At 38.5% G+C, this 13,320-nt stretch overlaps 1 protein-coding gene across 3 annotated transcripts in view; it reads left to right on the top strand.

Annotated features, from left to right (window-relative positions):
• INPP5A (inositol polyphosphate-5-phosphatase A) overlaps window positions 1–13,320 on the top strand; it is a 430,024-nt gene that overhangs the window by 151,056 nt on the left and 265,648 nt on the right. For 2 of the 3 annotated variants that reach the window (XM_073353963.1, XM_073353964.1), the window contains exons 3-4: window positions 543–643; window positions 6,339–6,426. In XM_073353963.1, the coding sequence (XP_073210064.1) occupies window positions 543–643; window positions 6,339–6,426 (189 nt within the window). Of the gene's footprint in view, window positions 1–542; window positions 644–6,338; window positions 6,427–9,829; window positions 9,901–10,244; window positions 10,368–13,320 lie in introns of those variants that run through there. The other variant, XM_073353965.1, reaches the window with a different exon arrangement.

Genomic DNA, 13,320 nt, shown 5'->3' with positions numbered 1-13,320 from the left:
GTTTGTAACTCTGAACAAAACGTAATGGGTGGTTCTTTTAAAAGTTTACAGCTGAACAGTCATTTAACACAGCTTTGAAACTTTACAATGCGGAAGAAGAATGATGCTTTTAACCATCTTAATTTAAATGAAATAGGCACAGAAACAGATTCCTTACCTTGCAAAATCTTTTTTTAACTTTCCCTTTTTTTAAGCAGTTTACATTTAACCCAGTACTGTACAGTATTCACTTTTTTTTTGTCTTTGCTCTCTCATTGCATATTTCCTGTTCCAATGAGGTGTGTGGTTGATTGGTCAGTTCGTAACTCTGAGGTTCTACTGTATCTTGTATTCTGAAGCTAGTAAAGTTATACATTTACAAAGATCATTTCCAATATTTTGATAATTCTGCCAGTTGTTTGGCTTTGTATCTAACAGGCATTAGCTGAAAGAAATCCTATTAATTAAACATTACATATTTAGTCTTACTTCATATATGCCATATTTTAATAGTTGTGGATATAGCTTTGCTAATATTTGTAACTTATGTTCATTTATTTCAGATTGTACATACACACAAGCCACACTTTATGGCTTTACACTGTCAAGAGTTTGGTGGAAAAAACTATGAAGCTTCCATGTCTCATGTGGACAAGTTCGTTAAGTAAGTAACTGGAAAGGTGCATTTCTATCCTAGTATATGATTTCTGCTTGGAAGTGTAACAAATATTAATGGATAACATCTTATCCTGTAAGATACTGAGTATCCTTAACTCCCATTGACTTAATTTCATAGAATTGGGCAATAGTCTTGTGAAGGTATGCTAATTTGTTGTAATACCGCTACGAGTCTGTAGGGAAGTCTGGCACAAATTTAAGGCTTCATTTTCAGTTCAGGTTTCAGAGTAGCAGCCGTGTTAGTCTATATCCTCAAAAAGAAAAGGAGTACTTGTGGCACCTTAGAGACTAACAAATTTATTTGAGCATGAGCTTTCGAGAGCTACAGCTCACTTCATCGGATGCATTCAGTGGAAAATACAGTGGGGAGATTTATATACATAGAGAACATGAAACAATGTGTGTTACCATACACACTGTTAATTCAATTAATTTAATTTGCAAACTGGATACAATTAATTTAAGCTTGAATAAAGACTGGGAGTGGATGGGTTATTACACAAAGAAAACTATTTCCCCATGTTTATTTCCCCCCCCCCTCCTCGTTCCTCAGATGTTCTTATCAACTGCTGGAAATGGCCCACTTGATTATCACTACAAAAGGTCCACCCCCCCCCACCCCCCCCCCCCCCCCGCACTCTCCTGCTGGTAATAGCTCACCTTAAGTGATCACTCTCGTTACAGTGTGTATGGTAACTGAGACCCATTGTTTCATGTTCTCTGTGTATATAAATCTCCCCATTGTATTTTCCACTGAATGCATCCGATGAAGTGAGCTGTAGCTCACAAAAGCTTATGCTCAAATAAATTTGTTAGTCTCTAAGGTGCCACAAGTCCTCCTTTTTTTTTTTTTCCAGTTCAGAGTCTTTGCACTCATTACTGAATATTTAGATGTGGCATATGTTTTTTTCAGAAGCACAGTACTACTGTTTTTTGAGGTATGTGCTGATGACCTCTGTGTATCTGATATTAAAATCTAGACCTTGGATTATTTGTTTTCATGCAGCAATTTCCAGTTTGCTAATATACTTTCACTTCTCAGTTAACAAAAATGATATTTAATTCTGTTGAAGGTAATTGGCCTTTACCATGAGGCATGGTCTGCACTTAAAAGTTAGGTCGACATAGCTAAATGGATCAAGGTGTGAAAAATCCACACTCCTGATCAATGTAGCTCTGCTGACCTGACTCCCATCAGATAGGCAGCTATGTCAATGGAAAAATGTTTGTCGATGTGACTGCCACTATTTGGGTAGATGATGTAGCTACACTGATGGGAAAACTTCTTCTATCGGTGTAGGCTGCGTCTACGCTATGGGGTTATGCCAACATAGCTACGACAATGTAGTATGTAGTATAAACATACACTTAGGTAAATAGATACTGTTACCTCAGTATTAACAGAATTACCTACATGTACTATAAGGGGAATACTTAAGGACTATTTCAGATGGTAAGATAGGTGTAACAGAGTGGTCTGCCCTTTTAAGGACCAGAGGCTTGGGGCCAGCCAGCTCTGTTCATTAATCAGATGCAGCTGAGGGGGAAACAGGTGTTCCCTATGAAAAGCAGGGCTGTCATCAAGATGGGGGAAGCAAGAGCAGCAGGGAAGTCCCTGGAAGAGGCTGCCAGAGTCTGCTGGGGCACAGGAGGCCGTGGGAACCTGCCGGGGCCTCAAGAGAGAAAGCCCTGGAGGCAGTGCTTGGCTGAAAGAGCAAGGAAGAATGTTTCCAGTACCCAGGAAATAGGGACAAAGAACTTGCAGAAGGGTTGTCCAGGAAAGAGTGTCCATTGTTTTTTTATGGACGTAGTGAGACCATTGTTGAAGGTGATCATGGAAAAGGAGCCTTGGTAGTGGCAGAAGATCCTCTATGACTTCAAGTCTGATGGACATTTTCGGGTTTGGACTCTGAGGATGTTTTCTTTGGACTTGGAAGCCTTGTGTGTGTTTTAATACATGAACATGGAAAAAGGTGTTATTGAAATAGGGAGTTTGAAGTCCTTATCAAGAACGCGAGGACGAATATTGCAATGCTGAGTCTTGCCACCAGGGAGTACTACAAGACAGGATGTCATGTGACAGTAAGGTTATTCAGTTATCTTCAGCCATTGGCAAGCTCTAATAATTAAACAATTCCATCTTTTGAGAAACTGTTTTCAAAATGCTAACTGCTAATGTATTTTCTTATGCTGCTACTTCGTAGTTGAAATCCAAACTCCTTGTGATAAAAGGTTGAGTCACAGCTGGTAGCATGGAAACCTGATATGAAGGAAATAGACGGTGAGATAGAGGAAGTGTAAAAGGAAGAAAAATTTAAGCACAAATAATTTATTTTAAAAAAACCCAATATAAGCACTGCAGGTTGAAAAGTTAAGATATTCAATTTGCTGAGCAATTGAGATGTCATTTTGTTCTTTCATATTGTCTTCAACAATCTAATATGCAAGGAAGAAATATTAATCATAACAAGTATTAGCTCCAAAATACATACCTAGACTGAGGTAGAATCTCAAGCCAATAAACCACGCTAACTCTTAACCTTCAGCAGTTGCTATTGTTACATTTCCTTTAGAATTTTCCCTATTAATTAGATAATATACTATGAGAAGACAGTATGAATATATTGGGATTTTAAAATACAGGCCTGGAAATCAAGTAACTGAGTCTACTCTCCCAACTGAAAAATAAATATAAAGGATTTTTGGTCAGGGCTTTTTCTGGGCTAAATGATTGTAGGAATGTAACAGTATTGATGCCAGTGTCACCTGAGGGGATTAAAGACAGCATACACTAGTATTAAGGTTAACTTTTGTTATTTTTATCCTCTCTGACATTTAATTTTGTATGTAATGATATAGTGCACCAGAAGATGAGATGAACTGACAAAAGAATTTCAGAAGCCTGACACTTCGGATGCACTGAGTCAAGGAGGAGTACTACAGTACTACTGTCCTTTGGCTAAGCTTTTAATTCTCTAAATGTATAGAATTCAGATACTTGAGATCTTGCATATTTGAGTAATTTAACTGAGTAGCTTTGTCTGCAATTTTGATTTTTCTGTTTTGATAGTTAACGCAGTTTTGAATGGTGAATTTTCAATGTGATGAAACTGTTATTTTTATTAAAGGGAAGAGGTGCAACATCTAATTTAATGTTGAAACATTTTTCATTTAAATAAAGACAATAAATGCCACTGTTCATGAAATGTAGCCATAGTGAGTTCTTTTCAGAAAGTAAATTATGTCCTGAAACCTCCTTCTTCTCAAATATTTGATTTGCTATTAAACCTTAATTGACATTACTGATGTAAATATTCAAGTTATATCAACATCAGATTTTCAGTTACTCCTCCAACGCCTTCAGTACTTTGAAATAATGTGAGGGTCCTATTCCATGGAAAGTAGTCAAACAGTGCCCTCTGCTGATTTTATTCATCAGTAGTTGACTTAGTGGACCTTTTTATTTTAAGTAAAAAAAAAAGATAGCCATTAAGTAGTCCTTTCATTTATAAAACTGAATTAATTTGCTGCATAATTCTGTGTAACTGTTCTGTTGTTCTTACTTTTTTTATAGTGGGGCCAATTTTATGCTTCAGTGGATTTGAAATAAAAATTATAATTTGGAATGAGCAACTTTTATATTGTAAATCATCAAAATGCAAAATTATTACTATGGATTTCCAGGGCTGAACATTTTCCTTCCCCCATCCCCTGCAAAAAATAGTTTAATCTTAGGTCAGAGTAGATCCCGTGCATTGTTATGGGTTGAAGAATATAGATCCCATTCTAGGCTATAGGACAGGATTAAAAAAACACAAAAGAGGGAGGGAGAGACCTTCTGTCCCAATCTTAATCTCAGTCATGCTTCAATAGCATGTATCCTCGTGATTGTCAAGGAGGGCAAGGGGCTATCCATCCTATCACTGTTTGTATGTATGACTCCCTCATTCTGACTACTGTCTGAGGTAAGCAGGAGGGTGGGGTAAGGTTGATAGTTGGATCACATGGCTATTGCTTGCTGACACAATGCTTTTGGGCTCAGGCCCTTTGAAATTTGTGCTAGGCTGACTGTCATTTAGTCAGTCGAAAGAATGTTCCCTGACATAGCTTCCAAAAGTCTTCTCCTGCAAACAAGGTAGATGGGCAAAGTCATATGTGCCATTGCTAATAAATAAGGTTTAAGATTTTGTCACAGTTATTTTTCAGTAAAAGTCACGGACAGGTAATGGGCAATAAACAAGAATTCACAGATGCCTGATCCCCACTGCTGGGGGCTGACAGCCGGAGCCCTGCCGCCCGGTAGATGGGGCTGATAGTCCAAGCCCTGAAGTCCCAGAGGTCATGAAAAATAATGGAATTCTGACCTCCATGGCAGACTTGTAGCCTTCCTAATAAATAGGGAGAGTAGCTTCTTCAGCTGTGGAGCTCCCATGGGACAGCAATTGCAAAGACTCATTAGCTAGATCCAAGTTCCTCCAACTGCTAAAAAAAGGCAGCTTCTTCAAACTTTCATTTTTTTGTTATTCTCATGAACTCCTGCCTTAAAAACCTCATGCAGGAGCACCTTAACAGCACCTCTTTCAGGGCTGCCAGGTTTTGTTCAACTTGTGCTTGACATTTTTTGACAGAGAGCAATAAGAACTGAACAGGTGTTGGGGGAAATAAAACCTATTCCCTCTGTACCTTAGACACAAAGGAGTTTGGCCAGGTAGGGACAAAAGGGAATGTTGAGTGGGAACTGAACTCTGTTGAAAACCCGCCCAATAGTGCAGCTATCTGTCCGCCAAGTGAGCCAATATCAAAACTGTTTGGAACATCTTCACTTCTCTTTGGGTTTCCCACACCTGGAGAGTAGCCTGCCACCGACGTTAGAGCAGGCAGCCTTTGAAGCCAAACATTCTACAGTCAGGTGAGCTGGCCAGCAAGGTTTACCGACTGTCTTCCAGAAATTGGGAACCTGGAGCTCAGATTTTAAAGCCTGCTAGGCTGGCTCACCCAATTTTTAAGAAATTTTAGTATGTTGAAAGTTTGTGGTTTTTCTAAGACCTTCATCTAATATAGATGGCACTTTGCAATACCATAGCTCTTCAGGCTTCAGAGTGGTAGCTGTGTTAGTCTGTATCAGCAAAAAGAACGAGGAGTACTTGTGGCACCTTAGAGACTAACAAATTTATTAGGGCATTATTATTATTATTATTTATTATTCAGTAGCCTATGTGGAATATATTGATTGATCTCAGTCCAGTCCTTAGTAGACAGGTGGCTATATTACAAAACCATCGGTTGTCAGAAACTGGCTCCCTTGTTAACACTCTCAGCGGAAAATCCAAGGACTGAATGGACATGCAGACTGAAATACCCTCTCTTATTGGTGCTCCCTTCAGGTTAGAGTTAAGCAGTATTGGCAAAGCAGTCTGAGGAAGATTGAACTGCAGCTGTTTGCACTGTAACTGTTCTGTGGGTATATGGAGAACTTCAGTCTCCAGGGCTGTCAGTGTGACACATTTCATCAACACTTAGGTTCACTTAAAATGTCTTTTAAAAATGAGAAATAATATGAACTAGGCCACACTTTCTTTGGTGGATGTTAGGGACATGTTGAATATAGTGGATGAAGGTGAAGAGATACAACAGATTTGCATATGCCTTCATACTGATAGTCTTTCATTTATGTCTTTCAGAGAATTGTTATCAAGTGATGCAATGAAAGACTATAACAGAGCCCGGGTTTACCTGGATGAGAACTACAAGTCACAGGAACATTTTACGGTAAATTTCCTTCTTCCATGAGATTAGTTTAATACTCAATTCATTTATGTTTGATCTTGAAATTGTTTTACCCTAACTGATGTAAGGATTGGCATTAGCATGCTCTGTGATGGTGGGGATTACATCTTTTCTAAATGTACTGAATGTGGATAGGGATGTTCAAATTGATTTGTTTAGAAGAAATGTATCTGTTAAAATGTTAGTAGAATGTCAGAGTTCATGAAAGGCGAGTTTCTGCGTTTTTTTGTGCTGGTCATTGGTAGATCGTTATACCTCCATTCAAGGAAATGTCACCAGGCTACATTTTGGGATGGTGCCACACTTGCAGTTTTATTAACTGAAAAGAGATTGGCAAACATTGGAAACTTTGTTATGGATCTTGAGTCTGATTCATATAACTGTGAAGGGAAAAATCAGTGTACAAACAAACTTACCCACGTATCAGTGTAACATTTAGGTAAATGTGAAAATGAAACACGGGCATAGGAAAATTCACACCTTTTTATCTATAGCGGAAGAGACCATTTGGTGACAGCCTGAATTTATACAATAAACAAACTACAGCTACCATTTTATTGCATGCCTTCCCAGTACAGCAGTACACCCAATAGACTATTCAGCCCCACTGTACCTTCTTCCCTGACTCTGACCGGACCCCTCCCTCCATGCAAGTAGCGTATTTTCATCCATCATAGCCCATCCTATATTGACTTATCTTTTTTCTACATTGTTTCTCCAGGGTCCAGTCAAGGCAATCCTCCTCTTTCTTCTCAGGGTCACTAGCATTAATCCAAAATGTGTTGTTAAAGCAAATTTTGTACTGACAGTTTTGCTTTCCTTTGCTGCTGTTGCTGGCATGTTGTGCTCTCCTTTATGCTTCTCTGTCAGCAGTTGATCAGTCCACTGTCCCTTGTACTCCTCAAAGCAATCTGATAGCATATTCAATGAGCTTATGTAGTCGAGTGACTTAACTGCTGACACACAGAACTATCCAGCTGTATAGCTTGTTCTTCTCCATTTCTTCATATTGTCAGTCAATCAGAGGGTCCATAATATGACATTGTGATATGACCTGCAGTATTGTAGAGGTTGCTTAACATTGTTGGTACATCTGCACTGGTTACTCTGGCTTCTCCACTTAACTATTCTGCTGCAGAAGGTAGCTGGCCCATTTGGCCATAGCAATAAACTGAGGCATCTTCACATCTTCTCCCATTCTTCTGTGAGTCCTAATTGCAGTGTCCTAGCATAATCCAAATGTCTCTCAACAAGTTAGCACTATACAATCTCAATAAAGCACATGTTAAATGTATTCAGATCTGGCTAAATGACAGATCTCAAAAACTAGTTTATCAAGTGGGAATTTCTAGAAGAGATTCTTAAAGGTCTGTTCTGGCCTGGCACTATTTTATACTTTTATCAACGATTAGGAAGTAAATATAAAATCGCTGCTGATAAAAATTTGTGGATCACACAAAAACTGGTTTAATGGCAAATAATGATGAGGACAAGGCAGTCATACAGAGCAATCTGGATCTCTTGGTAAGCTGGTCTCATTCAAACAAATTGTGCAAATGCAAATTTACACATCTAGGAACAAAGAGTGCAGGCCATACCTATATAATGGGGGGAGGAGGAATGTAGCCTTGCAAGCAGTGACTCTAGAGGATTTAGAACATGAGCAATGCTGTGGCGAATAGGGCTACTGTGATCCTTGGATATATATAAACGGGAGAGTAGTAGGACTACAGCAGTTCTGGTGTCCACATTTTAAAAAGGATATTGAAAAATCTGAGAGGGTGCAGAGAAGAGCCACAAAAATGAGTTGAGCGCTGGAAACAGTGTGTTACAGTGAGAGAAGTAAGGAGCTCAGCCTGTTTGGTTTATCAAAAAGATCAAGAGATTACTTGATTACTTCCTTCAGTGAGGGCAATTAACCATTAGAACAACGACCAAGGGCAGTTGTGAATTTTCCCTCTCTTGAAGTCTTGAGATCGAGTGGATGCTTTTCTGGACGATATTGTTTATTCAAACACAAGTTATTGGGCTTAATAATGGAGTAGCTGAATTAAATTCTGTGGCCTGTATAACGCAGGATGTCAGACTAGATGATCATAATGGTCTCTTCTGGCCTTAAATCTGATTCCTTGAATAAACTTTAACTTATAGCGGTGGCTTAAGGTCCCTTAGGAGCTTAATTCACATGTGGAACTGGTCACAGTGGAGTGTTGCTTTGCCATGCTCCCTTTCCACCTTTTCTCCTCTCCCTGCTCTCATACACCTTCTCAATCCCCTTTGTGCCAGGAGCTAAGGTATGACACAAGAGGTAGCATAGTGGGTGGAGTCACCTCTGCCAGCTTTACTGCAACAAACATTCCCCTTAGACTGGAATTTCCCAGTGCAAATATCCAACAGCTTTAAGTTCAGTTTGCATCACTTAAGTGTAAATGGCAGAAAGTGACTTGGTGGATAGGAGAAACCAGTCTAAAATGCATAGTGAAAAACGGTGAAGTTCAACCCTATGTAAATATGGTGTGGATTTTATATGGATGTGACCTATGCTTGTGGTGTTAGTTTTAGACAAAGGATTAGGGAAGAACTTGTGTGATTCCTTTCCATTGTATGTAGTCTTAAGAGACTGAACCAAATAACAAAAACAAAAAATAAAGCTACCACCTGCCCCTACTACACAACAACCTAAAAACCCAGAAAAGCGTGCACGAGAGAGAGGGGTTCATCTTCATCGTAGGCTTTTTTTTATCTTGTCACTTGTTATAGATCACGTACTGGCACTTTGAAATTATATACAAGATTCCTTGATACAAAGACTACTATCACAAATTAAAGATACATTTTTAAACATCATGATTTGAACTGATAAGAGACTTGAGTCCTGAGCTTTTAGTCTTTGAGCTCATGCACTTTCTGCACTAGATAGATTTTCAAAAGGGATTTTAACTACTAAGTTGTGTCCATTTAGGGTAAAGTTTTATTCTTATCTTCAGTGTGGCTTGGTACTTTCAGGATGTTATTCATCTCCCCAATTCCTCATTAGTTTTGTTTCTGGTTGCAAAGGTCTTTAACTTGTGTCGTTTTTTTCCATTCCTTCTAAGGCATGGAGTTGGCAACAAATGTAATCCCTAATAATTGTGTGTGTGTATAATATGCCTGTATTATATATCTATATATAGATATATCTGTAACTTTTTATTTTTTTTAAAAAGTAGAAGTTCTTCATATATGTTGTGAAAATTCTATTTTCTTTAGAACTACAAAAGCCCAAGTATTCACAATGTTGCTAACTTATACCTCTGTTATTCTAATATCCCTTTTTCTTCAGTATTGGCAGTTGTAGCCTCTGTGGGACTTTCCTTGTCTTGGTTTTTGCAGAGCTAATCCTGATTTTGCTGCCCACAATTGCACAGCTTGGCTGCCTCGGAGCGCTGATTCAAGGCTTTGACAAAACACCTTTGGGTAACATGGATCCTCAAAATACACCTCCCTCTTTGAAATTATAAGGAATGTTGCTTATTGGATATATTTCATTAACACTATTTAGAGAGTATAGTGCACTGACAGTGATATTCAAGGAGCTTTTGCGGACTTCTTGATAAATAGGATTCTGCAATAATTCACTGGATGGTAAACAATCAAAATAGTCCATCTCAAACCCAGACAATCTAAGATTAGTGATTGTGCCATCCGCAGTTGTGTATGGTGAGGTTTTTGGTTTAAAGACACTTCCCTGCAGTAGCTGTCAGTACCCAGCTTGTGAATTTAGATAAAACCTTAATACATTTAAAAATAATTCTCTACAGCTGCACTGTTTAGCCTGAAGGAATTTGATGAACACCTCTACTGCTTCTGCAGCGGACAACTGGACTCTTACCTCCTGTTGGCTTTTGCAGCAAGCATCCCTCAGAATAAGAAAAAGGTCAAAGGTGAGAGATCTCATTTGGCAATGGTCACTTGTCTAGATGCAGGGAATTGCTGTGCAGCTTTTCAAACCCTGCTATGATTGAGCCTGCAGCTAAAATTTCCTCATGCGACTCTACAAAAACAAAAAAATCAGCCCTATCAGATTCCAAAATGAACAGTTATATAACATTTTTTAAACGATGTGAAGATTAATTGCTTGGCACAAGGTAGGACAGCAGCCACTACATTAGGGCTCATGCATGTCAGCTTTGGGAATATGACAGTGTTAGAGTTAAGAGCTCCCAGCAGTTATGAATGAAGCTTGTGGGTGACAACCATTGAAAGAGTAAAGGTTGTTTCCAAGAAGTTTCACTAGCTGAACAGTCTGCATCAGTATTAGTTCAGTTGTGACTGGAAACAAGTATGGCCAAACTGGTTTGAACAAGAACTGACTCACATCTTAGCCTACAAGCCTAACTTAGGATTTTTCTGGCAGTTCAAAATACCAGTAATTTTTTAAAAATTCTGCTCTTAGTAAATCATCATTACACAATCATACAACTGTAGACAATTTTACATATCCTTTGGCTAATACTAAACAATACAATCTAGATATCAGTCCCAGTCTCTGCCAGGAGAGTTTGTATAAGGCCTTCATAGGGAGGGTGATATATGGACGCTGAGAAAAGGTAAGAGGCAAGGCCATAGAAATACCTATAAATAAATAAGGTGAGTCTTGAAATTTTTATTGAATTTCCTGTTCTTAGTGTTTAAATTCTCTGCTATAACTTTAACTGCAATCAGTGTAGTTTTTTTGTAAAGTCAATAAATTATCAGTCTTCACTCTCACGGATGTTTTGCAGATGGAAAAAAAAAGTAAAACTTTTAAAGGGGTCTCTTTATTGGTATTAGATGAGGGACAAGCAACACTGAAATGGGCCATGAGGAACAGGTTTTCCCTCAACAATTATCTTCTTAGTAATAATGGGATGGTTCCATTTTTATGTTGTTTGACTAAATGCCAACTAGTAACCATCACTATTCAATCTGTTCTGACTTGAAATGCCTCAGATCATGGCAACCTGAGTGACTTCAGTGACTGCTGTATGTATTATGTTAGGGTGGAATTTGGCCCATAATGTCCTTGAGACTGTGCAAGACTATACAGTAATGGAGACACTTCACATGTTTAGTGTACACCAGGCTAATTACTGGTCCATTGAAGTGAAGCATGTGTGGGCGTTTGCATATGCTCTTGGCATGCAAGAGAACTGGTAGTTGATGAAACAAGGCCCTGTGATTTCTTTTCAGTTTTAACCAGGCAACTCCTTAATTTCTATGACCATTGCTTTCTTTGCTCGGAATAAGCAAGGCTACTAGACATGAGTAAATTAGGAAATTATAGTTATAGGGCACACCCATGCCTCTCCCACCCTCTCCCCACTCCCACATAGAATTTGAAAATTTGTACCATGGTAGCTACAAAATGCCCAACCATATTCCTAGTATATACAGGAAAGTCCAGTACAAACCATCAGTCTAGCAACACTCTCCTTGTCAAAGGTCAGAGAACTGTGAGCAAAGAGTTTGCAGGCACAAATTCAGAATGCAAGGCTCCTGCGTGGCTGCACTGAAGGCTAGTTTAGCTCACTGACCTATATTTATTAAGTTTCCTCTGATTTGAGGCTTTTTTATTTCTTAATATATACGTTAGAAAAGGTTTTTTACTAAAAACCAACAGACAGACAAAACTCCCCAGAAACCCTAAATACAGAAACCATTTGAACATGAGGATTTAATATTGTGGGAGGAATTTGTGAAGGTGGGTTTTTTTCCCACTGGGCTGACCCCTACAAAGTCCTGACAGTCTACCCCCTTGAGTATAGAACATGAAGGACCTCACAGGGCCTTGAATTTGTGAGAGTGTATTTTGAGGGGTTGTATATGTCTGTGAGGGTTGTAGCTGTATTCTGGAAGAGGCTTCACATTGGGATGGAAATTTACTGTTGAGTACAGACTTATTTTTTTAAAAGGCATAATTTTAATAGATAATACAGCATTCTCGAGCACTTAACTGCAGTAAATCAAACACTTTGTAAAATACACTGTTGGTATATATATTTGTGTATTGAAGATTCATCCTGTCCCTGTTAAGAGTTGATGGAGTTTTAATTGGTCCATTAAAGTGCTGGTCTTACCTTTAAAAACAAACAAAAAAACCCTAACCTACAGTTTTCCCAGTGGAGAGATATAAATGATGGTGGCGTCCCACAGTGGTCTGTACTGGTACCAGTGCTGTTCAACATATTCATAAATGATCTGGAAAATGGAGTAAATAGTGAGGTGGCAAAGCTTTCATGTGATACAAAATTATTCAAGTTAGTTAAGTCCAAAGCTGACTGAAGAGTTACAAAGGGATCTTACAAATCTAAGTGACTGTGCGACAAATTGGCAGATGAAATTCAGTGCTGATAAATTCAGAGTAATGCACATTGGAGAACTTAATCCCAACTATACATACAAAATGGTATGGTCTAAATTAGCTGTTACCACTCAAGAAAGAGATCGTAGAGTCATTGTGGATGGTTCTCTGAAAACATCTGCTCAGTGTGTAATGGCAGTAAAAAGTGAACAGAATATTAGGAAACATTAGGAAAGGGATAAGTAATTATGGAGACTTATATAATGCCACTAAACCGATCTGTGGGCCACCCACACCTTGAAGATTGTGTGCAGTGCTGGTAGTCCTACCTTAAAAAAAAAAGATATATTACTCCTGGGGGCATTCTGTGCCAAAAAAAAAAAAAAAAATTCTGCACACCATATTCTAAAATTCTGCAAATTTTATTTTTCAAGATAACACTACATAATCATGCCAGTTTCAATTATTTTGGTAGTTTTTCAAAATACCTATCAGCAAGTATGTCTGTAACAATAGAGAGAGAGAGAGAGACAAAAATTTCCTCAAAAGTAAGG

Source organism: Lepidochelys kempii, chromosome 7, assembly GCF_965140265.1.
Source record: "Lepidochelys kempii isolate rLepKem1 chromosome 7, rLepKem1.hap2, whole genome shotgun sequence".
Lineage (NCBI taxonomy): Eukaryota > Metazoa > Chordata > Testudines > Cheloniidae > Lepidochelys > Lepidochelys kempii.
The sequence above is the reverse complement of the archived record's forward strand: the minus strand, read 5'-3'. Positions and strand labels throughout refer to the sequence as shown.